General features: G+C 41.4%; 1 protein-coding gene across 2 annotated transcripts in view; it reads right to left on the bottom strand.

The window, feature by feature from the left end:
* The window catches only part of LOC125545001 (ARM repeat superfamily protein), a 34,640-nt gene extending 29,666 nt beyond the window's left edge, over positions 1 to 4,974 (bottom strand). Inside the window, exons 1-6 of one of the 2 annotated variants that reach the window (XM_048708822.2) lie at positions 4,681 to 4,974; positions 2,546 to 2,731; positions 2,139 to 2,228; positions 1,480 to 1,553; positions 1,248 to 1,400; positions 113 to 224 (exon numbers count right to left, since the gene is read on the bottom strand). In XM_048708822.2, the coding sequence (XP_048564779.1) occupies positions 113 to 224; positions 1,248 to 1,400; positions 1,480 to 1,553; positions 2,139 to 2,228; positions 2,546 to 2,731; positions 4,681 to 4,785 (720 nt within the window). In that variant the 5' untranslated portion in view covers positions 4,786 to 4,974. Of the gene's footprint in view, positions 1 to 112; positions 225 to 1,247; positions 1,401 to 1,479; positions 1,554 to 2,138; positions 2,229 to 2,545; positions 2,732 to 4,680 lie in introns of those variants that run through there. The other variant, XM_048708824.2, reaches the window with a different exon arrangement.
* Positions 4,975 to 22,614: the final 17,640 nt, after the last annotated feature.

The following is a 22,614-nucleotide window of genomic DNA, read 5'->3' as shown; positions in this document are numbered from 1 at the left end:
AAAACTTAGGTCTAGAATACTAAATAAAATGTAGCAGCAAAATATGAGCCAGTTAATTATTCATATTTAACGAAGAACAGAAAAGGTACAGTCAGAAATTGTTCACACATACAGATCCACCTGCAGCAAGAGCAGTCAGGTCTTCGAGCAGACGGAGACCGAGTTTTCCAACGTCAGTAAGATCTTCCCTCATGGTGAGTTCTCCATAGCTAAACGCTAGTGATCTGTAAAGCAGGGTATGTTCAATATCAAGTTTTTTTCAACATCATCTGGAAGGAAAAGGTTGATGGAACAGAAACACAAGCAATATAGAATTGGTTAAACTATCATCCATGTTAACGGCATGACCATGACAAATGTACTAAAAAAGCACAGGAGCAATGAGCGAGATCTCTCTTGGTCGAACGGGCAACACAAATGTGCATTCATCAATAAGTATCCAGCACACAGCAAAATATAATGATGGTGCAGTTGATAAGATTCTAAATACATATGATGCCAATGTTGTCAATGGACAGAAATACTAACAGAGAAATATGAGCTTCAGATACCCAAATATACAAGATAGTAGAAAAGAAAGGATTGTTGAAGGATAGAAGTTAATCTGCACTGACTGAACAGTCAATTAGCTACTACTCCATCCGTTCCGAATTATAAGATGTTTTAACTTTTTCTGAATCGAATGTATATAGACGCGTTTTGGTGTGTTCATTCACTCATTTCAGTCCGTATGTAGTCGATATTGAAATATCCAAAACGTCTTATAATTTGGAACAGAGGTGATACACCATAACAGGCTAATAAGAATATCTTCTATCAAAAATATAATAGTATTGCTTGAATGCTCATATTATTCTATAATCATGATTAAACAACAAAGAATGGGATCATCACATAGAAGCCAGACACTTCACAATAAGACTCGGGATCCTGGTTTCTAGCTTAACTGTCTAAATATTTATGATCCACTAGTCTTGATACCTTTCACACTTGAACACTACAGCAAATCTTTGAGGGATTTTTTTGCCACGCCTTGGCCTGTGATTAGTGTCTCATCTCATGTGTGTCCCATCTATGGATAATATGCCAGACAGGCAGACACGAGCGGTTTGATGCAACATGATTTTTTTTTCCATAGATGATAATGCATAAAGGTGTGTTTCTTACTAACAAACTTGTTATGATATTAGCTGTATTGCTACTGGATGAGAACAATATTGAAGAAAGAGAAATAGACTGAGCCTTACAGCGTCTGGCCGAAGCTACGAGTAACATTGTTGGCAACAGAGCTAGCACTCGAGCCAAATCTTGGGGATGCTTTACCAGTCGGAAGTGATTCGGCAAGAACAACATTATCAAAGACCAATGCCACTGCTTGTCTAAATGTAGCTGCTGCCGTGCTAAATGAGAAATGTATGATTTAGGAGATTGCCACAAAGAAATTATGAATCCATGAGCCAACAACTTGAATGGGCTTACTTGCGGACACTGTCAGAAGATCGACTGCTTTCAAGTAGGTGAAGACATATGCCAAGGGCTTGAGACATGTCCTCCTGAGAAATGAAACAATATACTAATAAGATAAACCTGTGGACAGCAATACTAATGATTCCCAAAAGGCATTCAATAAATAGTACATCATCCTGTAGAATTGCATGAACTATCAAAATAGTCAAGTTTCACATGCACTCCAAGAAATAATCAACAGCAGTGTTCCCCTCTCTCATCAGAAACAAAAATTCATGGTGCAATCAGAGTTACTCTCTGCTGTTGGACTTAAGAAAGATTCCCTGGATTGCTGTAATGAATAAAAAAGCACTATGTTTGAAACATAAACATCTGGTAACCCAAGTTCAAACGCCAGGCACCAGCACTCCAAAGAAATAAAACAAACAGGCAGAGTACCTTATTTTACAAAATAAATAAATTCAAATGAGTCAAATGCAAAAACGGAAGGCAAGAATGCTAACAAGTGGTGACTGCTCACTGGCTCACTTTAGAGTCGTACATTCAATCTTTTTATAGAGGGAAGCTTCTATGTGTTATAAGGCCAGCTAAGCATACAACAGATGATAAGAAACCATTTCATCTATTACAGACATTAAAAAATTTAGATGATAACCATTCATAACTGCTACCTCACTTTCAGGACGTAAATGTGACTGAAAGACAATCAACATTGTTTGCAATGTCTTCAGCTGAAGACTCTCATCTGGCATCTCTGAGTGCTGCAGTCAGACAAACATCACAGTTCAGTGTGATTAGTTTAAAGGTCTTGAGAGTTAACATACTACAGGATGATCCATCAAATTAAATCACACAAATATTTACAAGAGGTCAAATAAAGCACAAGATCCTATTTAAAATATAAATGTTATGATGAAGAATCAGCTTTCCAAAGAAAAACACATTATCAAACTCAATTATCCAGAATAACAATTAATATAAGCCCATCAACAGAAACCACAGAAATTCTAAGGCAAATATTATTATACTAAATTTAAAAAAGTGAGGCGAGTGGATACATAAGTGAAGAGAAACTCACATCCCTCAAAGTAGCTAATATCTCCTTCAACGCAGATGATGCTACAGCATCATGTGATATAAGCTTTTGCAAACAGGATAGTCCTATCACACTCAGCTTCACTGATTTGACACTGCATGCCATCAGAAAGATCCGTAATATATCCCCCTTTTGAGCTATTTCCCTTGGATTAGATAGAGAACGGAGCTGCAGGCCAAAAAGAATTGAAAATGAATGTGAATTAAGCAAGTGGCATACCACTTATATCACATGAGAACTGAAATGAATGTTAAATGTACAGAAAGGCTAGAAAGTACTGGTATTTGTGCAGGAGTAACATAAGAAATAAGAAAAGCGATATTCATCATCTAGCTATTACAGACGAAGAAATTCTGACACTACTTGGATTATGGTAGGAATTAGTGCCAACACATAATTTTGGATGGGTTTGCTTAATCATTTTTCTGAAACTGGACATGATATGTTGTTGATGCATCCCAACAATAAAATGGTGATGAAATATAAGTATATGACAATTATCTAGTTAGTTGCTTCATAAATCAAAACAACATCAAAAGCGTCTTAAACATAGAAAACTAATACAGGAAGGTGGCAGGTACTTTCCACAAGATCAAAGACTGATGCAAGGCAGCAATGTGCACAAATATGGACGACATGTCCATGCAGGCCAAGTACAACTAAATGCTGACTAAAATCTAAGCTAATTTGGTTCAGACTTCAGAGGATACTGCTGATAACAAAGACATTAGTTGTTTAACCTGTCGAATTAGTTATGGGCAATATTGTGTCCCAGCATCACTGAAGTTCACTTCTCTATGCAGCCAAGATAACAAGGTGAATCTCCAAAAAAAAAAAGATAACATGGCAAAAAAAAAAACCTTGGCAGTGCAAATACAATAAGGGTACACGAAAATATAAAAAGTGGTAACACCCCCCCCCCCCCCAACCCACACACACACACACGAAAGAAAAGGCAAGTGAGATCTGAAGGACTGGAATATCACCCAAGAACTAGCGCATGGATAGGGGTGCATGTAAGGTAGCTATCCACGTGCCAGAACCATGAGTTGGTTTTGAGATCTTATGGGCTTCAGCTCTAGCCTACCCCAACTTGTTTGGGACTAAAGGCTTTGTTGTTGTCGTTGTGTGAATGTTAGTTTCATGCACCAAGTCTTCTAAGAGGTAGGGTACGGGTAATCTCACTTGATCAAATAAATATGAGCAGCAATGTTTCATTGTGCATATGTCCATAGTTCATGGCTATTTTTTGTGACAAACTAACAACTCTTGTTATGTAGTATTGCATCTTAACTATAAACCAGCACCAGTATATTTTGTTCAAGTTATGCTAGCATCAAGTCATGTTTTTGTGTGTTCTATTATGAAGTCCTGTAAAAGCACTTATAGGTGCCCAGTGCCCAGAAACATGTAAACAAAAAAGCCAATTGTTTGTCTCCAGTCTCCACCACAGTAAATAAAATTTATCCCTCCAACCACAGAAACCCAGCTTAGTACGTACAGAACCATTCAACCTGGAGAAACCAATAAATTTCCTCCAGCTCTACAGGGTGCATCAGTGTATGTGCCCAGTCTTCTTGCTCAATTACTCAAACTACTCATAAGCTATGTGCCCAAAGATTTAGCTTGGGACCTCCAATGAAAAACGAAGGTCTAAACAAAATCAACTGCAAGTTTCCAAATGCAAGAACCAAACCTTGGAAAAACTCACAACCATTCTCTACAGTTGAAATTATGCACCCACCAAGTGGATAAACCCTCACTAACACTAACCATTAACTGGGACTAACTGAAAGTCACAAACTGCAGCTGAAATATCTATCCTACAAGTCACCTAAGTGGGATCGGCCAAACCTTAGTTCTCCTGCAAAATGTCACCTAAAATCATCAAACCGGGAGTCCTGCTCCTACATCGCTAGCTCACTACGCATAGCTATCACGAAACCGAACATGAGAGAGTTACAGGAGACTGACAACAACTTCCAACCACAGTTCGATATGTCTGGACACTACTCCCCTGGCCAGTTGGCATGTTGGATCCGAAACGAGCGAGCAAGTACATGAAGGCGAAATGAGCAGCGTCACTGAAATCTCGGGGGCTGAGGTGAGGGGCGTACCTTGAGTGTTGCGTGCTCGGCGGCGTCCTTGACGGCGGGGTGGCGGCGGCGCGCCTCGGCGGAGAGAGCACGCAGATCGGCCTCCAGCGCCGCCATGAAGGCCATCTCCGCCTCTTCCTCCTCCTCCTCGGGTTCAGCCGGGAGGCTAGGGGGTTAGGGTTTTGGACTATCTCCTCGCGGAGATCGAGGGAAGACCAGACGGAGATGGAGGATTGGTGAGATCTGACGAGGTGAGACGGAGACGACGACAGGAGCTTGATGTTAGTTGCAATCGGCCATCGCTGTGTTTCCGGTGTAGTTGTCTGGTGGGAAGAAGGTCACGGAACCGTTCGATCATGATCTGAGGGTGAGTATGGTTTCACCCTAAGTTCACCCTTTCTAACACGAACACAATGCCCAGGCCGTAAAAGGACGAGGAGTTAGGCACTGGCTTAAAAGATCGTCCACAAAATCAAACTCAAAAAGCTAGCTCGGCTAGGGATGTAAATGGCGCAATAAACAGCACTGCAAGGCCTGTTTAATTAGCTTTAGTTAGCTTAATAGTTTATTTTCTCCAAAATTTTCTTCTTAAACAGATAAATCGATAGGTGGGCTCAAACGGGATTAAACGGGGCCTGGTTTACATCCTATCTTGGACGCCACTACTAAGCATTCCTACGGTAGTGTCGCCCTCTTCAGAAGTATATTGATGTGCGGATGGTGTATCGGCAGTATTCTTACTTGCTTTTGATATGAAAGATGTTTTCCTTTCCCCTCTTCACAGTCGCGCCACTACTTTTAGCGCTAACACATGTGTCTTGATATAAGAAGTATGGTAATTTACAAGTGAACCAATCTAGGGTTTCTCTTCCCCTCCCCTATCCCTTGGCAGCTAGGGCAACTCTCCCCTCCAAGCTTTGCCAGCTAGTCTGTGGATTCGCCTCTCCTCTGTCCGCCGCTCCGATGACCGGTGATGGGGTGGGTGTTGGGTTTCGTAGTAATTTCAAAAAAATTCCTACGCACACGCAAGATCATGGTGATGCACAGCAACGAGAGGGGAGAGTGTGATCTACGTACCCTTGTAGATCGACAACGGAAGCATTAGCACAACGTGGTTGATGTAGTCGTACGTCTTCACGGCCCGACCGATCCAAGCACCGTTACTCCGGCACCTCCGAGTTCTTAGCACACGTTCAGCTCGATGACGATCCCCGGGCTCCGATCCAGCAAAGCTTCGGGGATGAGTTCCGTCAGCACGACGGCATGGTGACGATCTTGATGTTCAACCGTCACAGGGCTTCGCCTAAGCACCGCTACAATATGACCGAGGTGTAATATCATGGAGGGGGGGCACCGCACACGGTTAAGGAACGATCACGAAGATCAACTTGTGTGTCATGGGGTGCCCCCCTGCCCCCGTATATAAAGGGGCAAGGGGGAGGGGGCGGCCGGCCTAGGAGGGGCGCGCCAAGGGGAGTCCTACTCCCATCAGGAGTCCGGAGTAGGACTCCCTCCTTCCTTGTTGGAGTAGGAGAAGGGGAAAGAGGGGGAGAGAAAGAAGGAAAAGGGGGCTGCACCCCTTGTCCAATTCGGACCAGAGGGGGGGCGCAGGCCTCCTTCCTTTTGGCCTCTCTCCTCTATTCCCGTATGGCCCAATAAGACCCATATACTCCCCGGCGAATTCCCGTAACTCTCCGGTACTCCGAAAAATACCCGAATCACTCGGAACCTTTCTGATGTCCGAATATAGTCGTCCAATATATCGATCTTTACGTCTCGACCATTTCGAGACTCCTCGTCATGTCCCCGATCCCATCCGGGACTCCGAACTCCTTCGGTACATCAAAACTCATAAACTCATAATATAATTGTCATCGAAACCTTAAGCGTGCGGACCCTACGGTTCGAGAACAATGTAGACATGACCGAGACACGTCTCCGGTCAATAACCAATAGCGGGACCTGGATGCCCATATTGGCTCCTACATATTCTACGAAGATCTTTATCGGTCAGACCGCATAACAACATACGTTTGTTCCCTTTGTCATCGGTATGTTACTTGCCCGAGATTCGATCGTCGATATCCAATACCTAGTTCAATCTCGTTACCGGCAAGTCTCTTTACTCGTTCCGTAATACATCATCTCGCAACTAACTCATTAGTTGTAATGCTTGCAAGGCTTATGTGATGTGCATTACCGAGAGGGCCCAGAGATACCTCTCCGACAATCGGAGTGACAAATCCTAATCTCGAAATACGCCTACCCAACATGTACCTTTGGAGACACTTGTAGAGCACCTTTATAATCACCCAGTTACGTTGTGACGTTTGGTAGCACACAAAGTGTTCCTCCGGCAAACGGGAGTTGCATAATCTCATAGTCATAGGAACATGTATAAGTCATGAAGAAAGCAATAGCAACATACTAAACGATCGGGTGCTAAGCTAACGGAATGGGTCATGTCAATCAGATCATTCATCTAATGATGTGATCCCGTTAATCAAATAACAACTTTTTGTTCATGGTTAGGAAACATAACCATCTTTGATTAACGAGCTAGTCAAGTAGAGGCATACTAGTGACACTCTGTTTGTCTATGTATTCACACATGTATTATGTTTCCTGGTTAATACAATTCTAGCATGAATAATAAACATTTATCATGATATAAGGAAATAAATAATAACTTTATTATTGCCTCTAGGGCATATTTTCTTCAGTCTCCCACTTGCACTAGAGTCAATAATCTAGTTCACATCGCCATGTGATTTAACAGCAATAGTTCACATCACCATGTGATTAACACCCATAGTTCACATCGATATGTGATCAACACCCAAAGGGTTTACTAGAGTCAGTAATCTAGTTTCACATCGCTATGTGATTAACATCCAAAGAGTACTAAGGTGTGATCATGTTTTGCTTGTGAGATAATTTTAGTCAACGGGTCTATCACATTCAGATCCGTAAGTATTTTGCGAATTTCTATGTCAACAATGCTCTGCACGGAGCTACTCTAGCTTATTGCTTCCACTTTCAATATGTATCTAGATCGAGACTTAGAGTCATCTAGATCTGTGTCAAAACTTGCATCAACGTAACCTTTTACGACGAACCTTTTTGTCACCTCCATAATTGAGAAATATTTCCTTATTCCACTAAGGATAATTTTGCCCGTTGTCCAGTGATCTACTCTTAGATCACTATCGTACTCCCTTGCTTATCACAGTGTAGGGTATACAATAGATCTGGTACATAGCATGGCATACTTTATAGAACCTATGGCTGAGGCATAGGGAATGACTTTCATTCTATTTCTATCTTCTGCCGTGGTCGGGCTTTGAGTCTTACTCAATTTTACACCTTGTAACACAGGCAAGAACTCTTTCTTTGACTGTTCCATTTTGAACTACTTCAAAATCTTGTCAAGGTTTGTACTTATTGAAAAAACTTATCAAGCGTCTTGATCTATCTCTATAGATCTTGATGCTCAATATGTAAGCAGCTTCACCGAGGTCTTTCTTTGAAAAACTCCTTTCAAACACTCCTTTATGCTTTGCAGAATAATTCTACATTATCTCTGATCAACAATATGTCATTCACATATACTTATTAGAAATGTTGTAGTGCTCCCACTCACTTTCTAGTAAATACAGGCTTCACCGCAAGTCTGTATAAAACTATATGCTTTGATCAACTTATCAAAGCGTATATTCCAACTCCGAGATGCTTGCACCAGTCCATAAATGGATCGCTGGAGCTTGCATATTTTGTTATCACCTTTAGGATTGACAAAACCTTCTTGTTGCATCACATACAACTCTTCTTTAATAAATCCATTAAGGAATGCAGTTTTGTTTATCCATTTGCCAGATTTCATAAAATGCGGCAATTGCTAACATGATTCGGACAGACTTAAGCATAGATACGAGTGAGAAACTCTCATCGTAGTCAACACCTTGAACTTGTCGAAAACTTTTGCGACAATTCTAGCTTTGTAGATAGTAACACTACTATCAGTGTCCGTCTTCCTCTTGAAGATCCATTTATTATCAATGGCTTGCCGATCAGCGGGCAAGTCCACCAAAGTCCACACTTTGTTCTCATACATGGATCCTATCTCAGATTTCATGGCATCAAGCCATTTATCGGAATCTGGGCTCATCATCGCTTCCTCATAGTTCGTAGGTTCGTCATGGTCAAGTAACATGACCTCCAGAATAGGATTGCCGTACCACTCTGGTGCGGATCTCACTCTGGTTGACCTACGAGGTTTGGTAGTAACTTGATCCGAAGTTACATGATCATCATCATTATCTTCCTCACTAATTGGTGCAGGAGTCACAGGAACAGATTTCTATGATGAACTACTTTCCAATTATGGAGCAGGTACAGTTACCTCATCAAGTTCTACTTTCCTCCCACTCACTTCTTTTGAGAGAAACTCCTTCTCTAGAAAGGATCCATTCTTAGCAACGAATGTCTTGCCTTCGGATCTGTGATAGAAGGTGTACCCAACTGTCTCCTTTGGGTATCCTATGAAGACATATTTCTCCGATTTGGGTTTGAGCTTATTAGGATGAAACTTTTTCATATAAGCATCGCAACCCCAAACTTTAAGAAACGACAACTTTGGTTTCTTGCCAAACCACAGTTCATAAGGCGTCGTCTCAACGGATTTTGATGGTGCCCTATTTAACGTGAATGCAGCTGTCTCTAATGCATGACCCCAAAACGATAGTGGTAAATCGGTAAGAAACATCATAGATTGTACTATATCCAATAAAGTACGGTTATGATGTTCGGACACACCATTATGCTGTGGTGTTCCAGGTGGCATGAATTTGTGAAACTATTCCACTTTGTTTTAATTGAAGACCAAACTCGTAACTCAAATATTCGTCTCCGCGATCAGATCGTGGAAACCATATCTTCTTGTCACGATGATTTTCCACTTCACTCTGAAATTCTTTAAACTGTTCAAATGTTTCATACTTATGTTTCATCAAGTAGATATCCCCATATCTGCTCAAATCATCTGTGAAGGTCAGAAAATAATGATACCTGCTGCAAGCCTTAATATTCATCGGACCACATATATCAGTATGTATGATTTCCAACAAATCTGTTGCTTGCTTCATTGTTTCGGAGAACGGCGTTTTAGTCATCTTGCCTATAAGGCATGGTTCGCAAGCATCAAGTGATTCATAATCAAGTGATTCCAAAAGCCCATCAGCATGGAGTTTCTTCATGCGCTTTACTCCAATATGACCTAAATGGCAGTGCCACAAATAAGTTGCGCTATCATTATTAACTTTGCATCTTTTGGTTTCAATATTATGAATATGTGTATCACTACGATCGAGATCCAATGAACTTGTTTCATTGGGTGTATGACCATCGAAGGTTTTATTCATGTAAACAGAACAACAATTATTCTCTGATTTTAATGAATAACCGTATTGCAATAAACATGATCAAATCATATTCATGCTCAACGCAAAAACCAAATAACACTTATTTAGGTTCAACACTAATCCCGAAAGTATAGGGGAGTGTGTGATGATGATCATATCAATCTTGGAACTACTTCCAACACACATCGTCACTTCACCCTTAACTAGTCTCTGTTTATTCTGCAACTCCTGTTTCAAGTTACTACTCTTAGCAACTGAACCAGTATCAAATACCGAGGGGTTGCTATAAACACTAGTAAAGCACACATCAATAACATGTATATCCAATATACCTTTGTTCACTTTGCCATCCTTCTTATCCGCCAATCACTTGGGGTAGTTCCGCTTCCAGTGACCAGTCCCTTTGCAGTAGAAACACTTAGTCTCAGGCTTAGGACCAGACTTGGGCTTCTTCACTTGAGCAGCAACTTGCTTGTTGTTCTTCTTGAAGTTCCCCTTCTTCCCTCTGCCCTTTTCTTGAAACTAGTGGTCTTGTCTACCATCAACACTTGATGTTTTTCTCGATTTCTACCTTCGTCAATTTCCGCATTACGAAGAGCTTGGTAATCGTTTCCGTTATCCCTTGCATATCATAGTTCATCACGAAGTTCTACTAACTTGGTGATGGTGACTAGAGAATTCTGTCAATCACTATCTTATCTGGAAGATTAACTCCCACTTGATTCAAGCGATTGTAGTACTCAGACAATCTGAGCACATGCTCACTAGTTGAGCGATTCTCCTCCATCTTTTAGCTATAGAACTTGCTGGAGACTTCATATCTCTCAACTCGGGTATTTGCTTGAAATATTAACGTCAACTTCTAGAACATCTCATATGCTCCATGACGTTCAAAACGTCTTTGAAGTCCCGATTCTAAGCCGTTAAGCATGGTGCACTTAAACTATCAAGTAGTCATCATATTGAGCTAGGCAAACGTTCATAACGTCTGCATCTGCTCCTGCAATAGGTCTGTCACCTAGCGGTGCATCAAGGACATAATTCTTCCGTGCACCAATGAGGATAAACCTCAGATCACGGATTCAATCTGCATCATTGCTACTAACATCTTTCAACACAATTTTCTCTAGGAACATATCAAAATAAACATATGAAAGCACCAACGCGAGCTATTGATCTACAACATAGATATGCTAATACTACCAGGACTAAGTTCATGATAAATTAAAGTTCAATTAATCATATTAATTAAGAACTCCCACTTAAATAGACATCCCTCTAATCTTCTAAGTGATCACGTGATCCATATCAACTAAACCATGTCCGATCATCACGTGAGATGGAGTAGTTTCAATGGTGAACATCACTATGTTGATCATATCTACTATATGATTCACGCTCGACCTTTCGGTCTCCGTGTTCCGAGGCCATATCTATATATGCTTGGCTCGTCAAGTATAACCTGAGTATTCCGCGTGTGCAACTGTTTTGCACCCGTTGTATTTGAACGTAGAGCCTATCACACCCGATCATCACGTGGTGTCTCAGCATGAAGAACTTTCGCAACGGTGCATACTCAGGGAGAACACTTCTTGATAATTAGTGAGAGATCATCTTAAAATGCTACCGTCAATCAAAGCAAGATAAGATGCATAAAAGATAAACATCACATGCAATCAATATAAGTGATATGATATGGCCATCATCATCTTGTGCTTGTGATCTCCATCTTCGAAGCACCGTCATGATCACCATCGTCACCGGCGCGACACCTTGATCTCCATCATAGCATCGTTGTCGTCTCGCCAATCTTATGCTTCTACGACTATCGCTACCGCTTAGTGATAAAGTAAAGCATTACAGGGCGATTGCATTGCATACAATAAAGCGACAACCATATGGCTCCTGCCAGTTGCCGATAACTCGGTTACAAAACATGATCATCTCATACAATAAAATTTAGCATCATGTCTTGACCATATCACATCACAACATGCCCTGCAAAAACAAGTTAGACGTCCTCTACTTTGTTGTTGCAAATTTTACGTGGCTGCTACGGGCTTAGCAAGAACCAATCTTACCTACGCATCAAAACCACAACGATAGTTTGTCAAGTTGGTGTTGTTTTAACCTTCGCAAGGACCGGACGTAGCCACACTCGGTTCAACTAAAGTTGGAGAAACTGTCACCCGCTAGCCACCTTTGTGCAAAGCACGTCGGGAGAACCGGTCTCGCGTAAGCGTACGCGTAATGTCAGTCCGGGCCGCTTCGTCCAACAATACCGCCGAACCAAAGTATGACATGCTGGTAAGCAGTATGACTTATATCGCCCACAACTCACTTGTGTTCTACTCGTGCATATAACATCAACACATAAAACCTAGGCTCGGATGCCACTGTTGGGTTTCGTAGTAATTTCAAAAAAATTCCTACGCACACGCAAGATCATGGTGATGCACAGCAACGAGAGGGGAGAGTGTGATCTACGTACCCTTGTAGATCAACAACGGAAGCGTTAGCACAACATGGTTGATGTAGTCGTACGTCTTCACGGCCCGACCGATCCAAGCACCGTTACTCCGGCACCTCCGAGTTCTTGGCACACGTTCAGCTCGATGACGATCCCCGGGCTCCGATCCAACAAAGCTTCGGGGATGAGTTCCGTCAGCACGACGGCGTGGTGACGATCTTGATGTTCAACCGTCGCAGGGCTTCGCCTAAGCACCGCTACAATATGACCGAGGTGTAATATCGTGGAGGGGGGGCACCGCACACGGTTAAGGAACGATCACGAAGATCAACTTGTGTGTCATGGGGTGCCCCCTGCCCCCGTATATAAAGGAGCAAGGGGGAGGGGGCGGCCGGCCTAGGAGGGGCGCGCCAAGGGGAGTCCTACTCCCATCGGGAGTAGGACTCCCTCCTTCCTTGTTGGAGTAGGAGAAGGGGAAAGAGGGGGAGAGAAAGAAGGAAAAGGGGGCTGCGCCCCTTGTCCAATTCGGACCAGAGGGGGGGCGCAGGCCTCCTTCCTTTTGGCCTCTCTCCTCTATTCCCGTATGGCCCAATAAGGCCCATATACTCCCCGGCGAATTCCCGTAACTCTCCGGTACTCCGAAAAATACCCGAATCACTCGGAACCTTTCCGATGTCCGAATATAGTCGTCCAATATATCTATCTTTACATCTCGACCATTTCGAGACTCCTCGTCATGTACCCGATCCCATCCGGGACTCCGAACTCCTTCGGTACATCAAAACTCATAATATAATTGTCATCGAAACCTTAAGCGTGGGGACCCTACGGTTCGAGAACAATATAGACATGACCGAGACACGTCTCCGGTCAATAACCAATAGCGGGACCTGGATGCCCATATTGGCTCCTACATATTCTACGAAGATCTTTATCAGTCAGACCGCATAACAACATACGTTTGTTCCCTTTGTCATCAGTATGTTACTTGCCCGAGATTCGATCTTCGGTATCCAATACCTAGTTCAATCTCGTTACCGGCAAGTCTCTTTACTCGTTCCGTAATACATCATCTCGCAACTAACTCATTAGTTGTAATGCTTGCAAGGCTTATGTGATGTGCATTACCGAGAGGGCCCAGAGATACCTCTCCGACAATCGGAGTGACAAATCCTAATCTCGAAATACGCCAACCCAACATGTACCTTTGGAGACACCTGTAGAGCACCTTTATAATCACCCAGTTACGTTGTGACGTTTGGTAGCACACAAAGTGTTCCTCCGGCAAATGGTAGTTGCATAATCTCATAGTCATAGGAACATGTATAAGTCATGAAGAAAGCAATAGCAACGTACTAAACGATCGGGTGCTAAGCTAACGGAATGGGTCATGTCAATCAGATCATTCATCTAATGATGTGATCCCGTTAATCAAATAACAACTCTTTGTTCATGGTTAGGAAACATAACCATCTTTGATTAACGAGTTAGTCAAGTAGAGGCATACTAGTGACACTCTGTTTGTCTATGTATTCACACATGTATTATGTTTCCTGGTTAATACAATTCTAGCATGAATAATAAATATTTATCATGATATAAGGAAATAAATAATAACTTTATTATTGCCTCTAGGGCATATTTCCTTCAGTGGGGAATCCACGTGCCTCCGCTCCGGTTAGTAGTTAGTTCAAAATGAAAACATCATCTCACATTTAATGGAAAAAGTCTACCCTACGAACAAAATGGCATCATTTTTACTGTAGAATTTGAGAAACGTGTCATCTCATTTCATAAACTGTCCTACTCCAATCTTATGAACCGAATGAAAGTATTCCGATTCTTTTAGTTATGGCCAACGAAATGTGTAAAATGGTATTCCTTCAAGTGTCCCTCTTTGGAGCTTTGTATCTAAGGGCATCTTTGACGGCAACTCACAAAAAGACCCCCGCATCCGTTCACGGACAGGGGGTCCAGTCCGCGGACATGGATGCGGGAGACAGTCATCCAACGCTAGCCACTTACATTTCAAACTATTTTTCAACAAACCGGAAGAAAAACATGCAAACACGGGCGGATTTCATACAAACATGACAGATTTCATACAAACACGACAGACTTAATTACATTTTGAACATTTAGAAAAAAAGACCCACCCCTAAAACTATCCTATGTCGGCGGCGCTGCAAGGACCATGATGTCGCCTAGAGGGGGTGAATAGGCGTTTTAAAAACTTCTACGGACTTGGCTTTATCCGAAATAAACTAAGCGGATACTTTTCAAGTACAAATCCTAAATATATTAGGCTCAACTAAGTGCACCAACAACTTAATGTAAATGAGGTGAGCACAACAAGGATACTAACAAGCACAAGTAAGTTACGCAAACTTACTTGAGCAATATCACATGATATGTAAGTGCATGACACAAGTTACCAATTCATACTAAACACAAGATATATCAATAGTAGCAAGTATGGATTGCGGGATATAAAGTGTAGGCCTAAATAATCTCTTCAAGGAAATAGCCAACACAATATAATGAGGACAACAATATATAGTGAATGCAAGGTCAAGAGGCCAAAGTAAACCACAAGTAAGGAGATGATAACCCATAAGTATAGGGGATTGCAACAGTTTTCGAGGTTAGAGTATTCAATCCAAATTTATTGATTCGACACAAGGGGAGTCAAAGAATATTCTCAAGTATTAGCAGCTGAGTTGTCAATTCAACCACACCTGAAAGACTTAATATCTACAGCAAAGTAATAGCAAAGTAGTATGGAAGTAGCGGTAACAGTGGCAAAAGTAACTAGCAGTTTTGTAGCAATCGTAACAGTGGCAACGGAAAAGTAATGGAGCAAAGATCAATATGAAATGAACTCGTAGGCAATGGATCAATGATGGATAATTATGTCGGATGGCATTCATCATGCAACGGTTATAACATAGGATGGCACACAACTAGCTCCAATTCATCAATATAATGTAGGCATGTATTCCGAATATAGTCATACGTGCTACTTGCATGACATCTTTTGTTCTCCCCTCCCGTGGCAGCGGGGTCCTATTGAAAACTAAGAGATATTAAGGCCTCCTTTTAATAGAGTACCATACCAAAGCATTAGCACTTAGTGAATACATGAATGAACTCCTCAAACTACGGTCACCACCGGGAGTGGTCCCGACTATTGTCACTCCGGGGGTGCCGGATCATAACACGTAGTAGGTGACTATTGACTTGCAATATAGGATCAAGAACACAAATATATTCATGAAAATATAATAGGTTCAGATCTGAAATCACGGCACTCGGGCCCTAGTGACAAGCATTAAGCATAGCAAAGTCATAGCAACATCAATCTTAGAACACGGTGGATACTAGGGATCAAACCCTAACAAACTAACTCTATTACATGGTAAATCTCATCCAACCCATCACGGTCCAGCAAGCCTACGATGGGATTACTCACACACGGCGGCGAGCATCATGAAATTGGTGATGTAGGATGGTTGATGATGACGATGGCGACGGATTCCCCTCTCCGGAGCCCTGAACGAACTCCAGATCTACCCTCCCGAGGAAGAACGGGGCTTGGCGGCGGCTCCGTATCGTAAAATGCGACGAATCCTCCTCTCTGATTTTTTTCTCCCCGAACGTGAATATATGGATTTGGAGTTGAGGTCGGTGGAGGTCCAGGGGGCCCACAAGGTCGGGTGGCGCGCCCTCACCCTCATGGTCAGGTTGTGTGCCCCCTTCACTTGATTCTTTCGCCAATATTTTTTATTTATTCCAAAACTTATCTTCTTGAAGTTTCAGGTCATTCCGAGAACCTTTTATTCTGCACAAAAATAACACCATGGCAATTCTGCTGAAAACAGCGTCAGTCCGGGTTAGCTCCATTCAAATCATTCAAGTTAGAGTACAAAATAAGGGCAAAAGAGTTTGGAAAAGTAGATACGATTGAGACGTGTCAACTCCCCCAAGCTTAACCCATTGCTTGTCATCAAGCAATTCAGTTGATAAACTGAAAGTGATAAAGAAAAACTTTTACAAACTTTGTTTGATCTTGTTGTTACAAATATGTAAAGCCAACATTCAAGTTTCCAGCAAAGATTATGAACTAACCATATTCACAATAACATTTAGGTCTCACGTTTACTCATATCAATGGCATAATAAACTAGCGAGCAATAATAATAAATCTCGGATGACAACACTTTCTCAAAACAATCATGATATGATATAGCAAGATGGTATCTCGCTAGCCCTTTCAAAGACCGCAAAACATAAATGCAGAGCACCCCTGAAGATCAAGGGCTGACTAGACATTGTAATTCATGGTAAAAGAGATCCAGTCACAATCACACTCAATATAAATTAATAACAATGCATACAAATGACAGTGGTGCTCTCTAACTGGTGCTTTTTATAAGAGGATGAAGACTCAACAATAAAAGTAAATAGATAGGCCCTTCGCAGAGGGAAGCAGGGATTTGCAGAGGTGCCAGAGCTCGAGTTTTGAAATAGAGATAAATGATACTTTGAGCGGTATGCTTTCATTGTCAACATAACAACTAAGAGACCTCGATATCTTTCATGCTACATACATTATAGGCGGTTCCCAAACAGAATGGTAAAGTTTATACCCCCCACCACCAACAAGCACACTATACGGCTAGTCCGAAACAACGGGTACCGTCCAATGAACAACAATCTTGGGGGAGTTTTGTTTGCAATTATTTTGATTTGATTTGAGCATGGGACTGGGCACCCCGGTTACCGGCCATTTTCTCGTGAATGATGAGCGGAGTCCACTCATCGTGAGAATAACCCACCTAGCATGGAAGATATATACAACCCTAGTTCGTACATGAGCGATTCGAACATACAAAACAGATTATCATTTGAAGGTTTAGATTTTGGCACTTGCAAAATTACTTGGAACGGTAGGTAAATACCGCATATAGGAAGGTATGGTGGACTCATATGGAACAACTTTGTGTTTATAGAAGTGGATGCACAAGCAGTATTCCCGCTTAGTACAAGTGAAGGCTAGAAAAAGACTGGGAAGCGACCAACTAGAGAGCGACAACTGTCATAAACATGCATTGAGAGTAACCAACATTGAGTGCAAGCATGAATATGATATAAATCACCATGAACATAAATATCGTAGAGGCTATGTTGATTTTGTTTCAACTGCATGCGTGAACATGTGCCAAGTCAAGCCACTCGAATCATTCAAAGGAGGATACCATCCTATCATACTACATCACAACCATTTTAATTTCCATGTTGGCACGCAAGGTAAACCATTATAAACTCCTAGCTAATTCAGCATGGCATGAGTAACTATAATCTCTATCTGTCATTGCAAACATGTTTAATTCATAATAGAGTGAATCAGGAACGATGAACTAATCATATTTACAAAAACAAGACAGGTCGAGTACATATCAGCATTTTCTCATCTCAATCATTTCCTCATATATCATCATTATTGCCTTTCACTTGCACGACCGAACGGTATGGATAATAATAATATTGCACGTGCATTGGAGTAAGCTGGAATCTGCAAACAATTATTCAAAGGAGAAAACAAGGTAATATGGGCTCTTTGTTATATCAACAATAATGCAAATGAGAGCCACTCAACATTTTCATCGCGGTCTTCTCCTCTCGACCCCCAAAGAAAATAAAAGAATGTCAAAGAAACACACCGAAATGTTTTTGGAGTTTTTGTTTTTTTTGAAGAAAGTAAAACAAGAACGAGAAAAACTATTTACACGGGAAAGCTCCCAACAAGCACGAGAAATCTTTTTGAGTTTTCTTTTAATACTACAACTAAGCATGCATAGAAAGTAAACTAACTATATCTAATTTCTTTGGTTTTTCTCTTAAGGTTATTCAAACACACAAGAAGAAAGCGGGAAAAAGAAATAAACTAATCATGGATAATACAATGAAAGAGTATGAACACTGGCAACTAGATTGAATGTGTGAACATGAATGTAATGTCGGTGAGAAATACGTACTCCCCCAAGCTTAGGATTTTGGCCTAAGTTGGTCTAGGGCCACCATTGTCCTGGATGATATCTGGAATCATAGTTGGGGTAGTACTATGCTGCAGCAGCTACCGCCAGGCGAGCTGCCTCCTGAAGACGAGCGGCCTCCGCTGTCCTCTCATACTTTGCCTCCTATCTAGTTATAAAATATCTCATATTTTCCTGAAAGTTAAAGAAGGCAGGAGCAGGAAGGGTAACATAGACGGCACGCCGTCTGCCAAATATTAGTCGATACTGGAGGAAGTGATCGTTCCTCTCAAGAAATTGGCATCGTACCAAAGCATTATAATCAAGAAAAGCAAGTGGCAACTCAATATCATACCCCCTTATGGGTACAGCCAAGTAGTTAGCTAAACGAGTTGCATAAATCCCACCAAATAAATCTCCATCTTTAGCATTATGGTGTAACCTCCTAGCAATAATAGCCCCTAGATTATATCGCTTATCACCCAACACTGCACACTTCACGACACTAAGATCCGATGCACAAAGGTGGCTATGATCATGTTTACCATTAATGCATCTACCTATGAAGAGAGCAAAATAATGTATGGCAAGAAAATGAATGCTCCCCATGGAGGCTTGTGTGATATTTCTAGTTTCTCCAACGATGATGCTAGCAAGGGAATCATTATATTCAGATTTATGAGGCTCACTAAGACTACCCCATTGTGGAATTTTGCATGCATCACAGAAGTCTTCTAGGTCCATGGTATAAGATTCATCATAAAGGTCAAATAAGACAATATGAATATTACGCTTAGATGAAAACTCAAACCTCTCCACGCAAAGGAATTAGTGAGATAATGATATTGTAAGCACTTGTCTGATAAGAAATCCTCAAGGCCAATATTTTGTACATATGCATAGAATTCATCCTTGAAACCTATCCATAAATTCATCTGACGACCATTCACACGGCTTCACTTGAGCTTCCCGTGGTGATTCAGGGTCCAGTTCGCGTATCGCACACCTCGGTGCTTGCTTCCTTGAAGAACCACCTTGGTACATTTTCCTGGACATTTTTGTTTCTCTGAAAATTTCTGAAATTTTTAGTGACTCAAAATAAAAGTGAACCAAACTCAACAAGATTGATAGCAACTACTCGTACTAGTGCCTAGAGGCTATATCATGCATCAAAGCTACTTGGGACCATATAAATTTGACATGCAAGCTTAAGAACAAGGTCACCACAGCAGCAAAAATTTGCAATGAATAAAGCACTAGAACAAAAACTAATTGGACCATTGGTGGAGTCACATACCGAAGAACAATCCCCCAAAGCAGTTTTGTGAATGAGGCTTTGAGCAAGGAGATCGAAAATGGCAGCAAGATGAGCAAGAACATGAGTTTGGGCTATGGGATGATTTTTTTTCTAGAGGAAGAAGGAGTGGATGGGTGGTGGAATAAGTGGAGGGGGCCACATGGGACCCACAAGGACAGGGGGCGCGCCCAGGGGGTACAGCGCGCCTCCCGACCTTGTGGCCAGCTGGTGAACTTTTATTTTTGGGACATTTTTATTGCACGGATAATTCAGAAAACAGACAGAAAATACTATTTTTGCTTTATTTAATCTAAATAATAGAAAGTAAAATATGGGTACAGAGAGTTGTGCTTTCTAGATTCATCCATCTCATGCTCATCAAAAGGAATCCATTAACAAGGTTGATCAAGTCTTATTAACAAACTTCTTCGAATGACATGGAACTGGAGAATTGTCGAATAACACTAGGTTACCTCAACGGGGATATGCATGTCCCCAACAATAAGAATATCATACTTCTTTTTGACAGTAGGAAGAGGAAATTCAAAACCTACAATAGTAATAGTTGAAATTTTTCCAATAGAATTAATACTATGAACTTGAGGTTGTTTCTTCGGGAAGTGTACCATATGCTCATTCCCATTAACATGAAAAGTGACATTGCCTTTGTTGCAATCAATAACAGCCCCTGCAGTATTCAAAAAGGGTCTACCAAGGATGATCGACATACTGTCGTCCTTGGGAATATCAAGAATAACAAAGTCCGTTAAGATAGTAACGTTTGCAACCACAACAGGCACATCCTCACAAATACCGATGGGTATAGCAGTTGATTTATCAGCCATTTGCAAAGAGATTTCAGTAGGTGTCAACTTATTCAAATCAAGTCTACGATACAAAGAGAAAGGCATAATGTTGGGGAACGCAGTATTTCAAAAAAATTCCTACGATCACGCAAGATCTATCTAGGAGATGCATAGAAATGAGAGGGGAGAGTGTGTCTATGTACCCTCGTAGACCGAAAGCGGAAGCGTTTATCAACGCGGTTGATGTAGACGTTGATATCAACCGCGTTATCGTACCCAAACATTTCGGGAAACATCCGGAACACCTTCCGGTGAATTCCGAAACCCATCTGGACACCAAACACTATTATCCCATATATCAATCTTTATATCCGGACCATTCCGGAGTTCCTCGTCATGTCCGTGATCTCATCCGGGACTCCGAACAACATTTGTTCACCAACATACATAACTCATATAATACTATATCGTCAACGAATGTTAAGCATGCGAACCCTACGGGTTCGAGAACTATGTAGACATGACCGAGACATCTCTCTAGTCAATAACCAATAGCGGAACCTGGATGCCCATATTGGATCCTACATATTGTATGAAGATCTTTATCGGTCGAACCGCATAATAACATACGTTGTTCTCTTTGTCATCGGTATGTTACTTGCCCGAGATTCGATCGTCGGTATCATCATACCTAGTTCAATCTCGTTACCGACAAGTCTCTTTACTTGTTCCGTAATGCAACATCCCGCAACTAACTTATTAGTCACATTGCTTTCAAGGCTTATAGTGATGTGCATTACCGAGAGGGCCCAGAGATACCTCTCCGACTATCGGAGTGACAAATCCTAATCTCGATCTATGCCAACTCAACAAACACCATCGGAGACACCTGTAGAGCATCTTTATAATTACCCAGTTACGTTGTGACGTTTGATAGCACACTAAGTGTTCCTCCGGTATTTGGGAGTTGCATAATCTCATAGTCATAGGAACATGTATAAGTTATGAAGAAAGCAATAGCAATAAACTAAACGATCATAGTGCTAAGCTAACGGATGGGTCAACTCAATCACATCATTCTATAATAAAGTGATCCCGTTCATCAAATGACAACTCATGTCTATGGCTAGGAAACTTAACCATCTTTGATTAACGAGCTAGTCAAGTAGAGGCATACCAGTGACACTCTGTTTGTCTATGTATTCACACATGTACTAAGTTTCCGGTTAATACAATTCTAGCATGAATAATAAACATCTATCATGATATAAGGAAATATAAATAAAAACTTTATTATTGCCTCTAGGACATATTTCCTTCAGTCCCCCACTTGCACTAGAGTCAATAATCTGGATTACATTGTAATGATTCTAACACCCATGGAGTCTTGGTGTTGATCATGTTTTTCTCGTAATAGAGGCTTAGTCTACGGGTCTGCAACATTCAAATCTGTATGTATCTTGCAAATTTCTATGTATCCCTCCTTGACTTGATCGCGGATGGAATTGAAGCGTCTCTTGACGTGCTTGGTTCTCTTGTGAAATCTAGATTCCTTTGCCAAGGCAATTACACCAGTATTGTCACACAAGATTTTCATTGGACCCGATGCACTAGGTATGACACCTAGATCGGATATGAACTCCTTCATCCAGACTCCTTCATTTGTTGCTTCTGAAGCAGCTATGTATTCTACTTCGCACGTAGATCCCGCCATGACGCTTTGCTTAGAACTGCACCAACTGACGGCTCCATCATTCAATAAAAACACGCATCCGGTTTGTGACTTAGAGTCATCCGGATCAGTGTCAAAGCTTGCATCGACATAACCATTTACGATGAGCTCTTTGTCACCTCCATAAATGAGAAACATATCCTTAGTCCTTTTCAGGTATTTCAGGATGTTCTTGACCACTGTCCAGTGATCCAC

This window comes from Triticum urartu, chromosome 3A (genome assembly GCF_056163025.1).
Source record: "Triticum urartu cultivar PI428250 chromosome 3A, HENAU_Tu73, whole genome shotgun sequence".
NCBI classification, from domain to species: Eukaryota; Viridiplantae; Streptophyta; class Magnoliopsida; order Poales; family Poaceae; genus Triticum; species Triticum urartu.
Note: the sequence above shows the minus strand (reverse complement) of the source record. Positions and strands in the feature narration are given on the sequence as shown.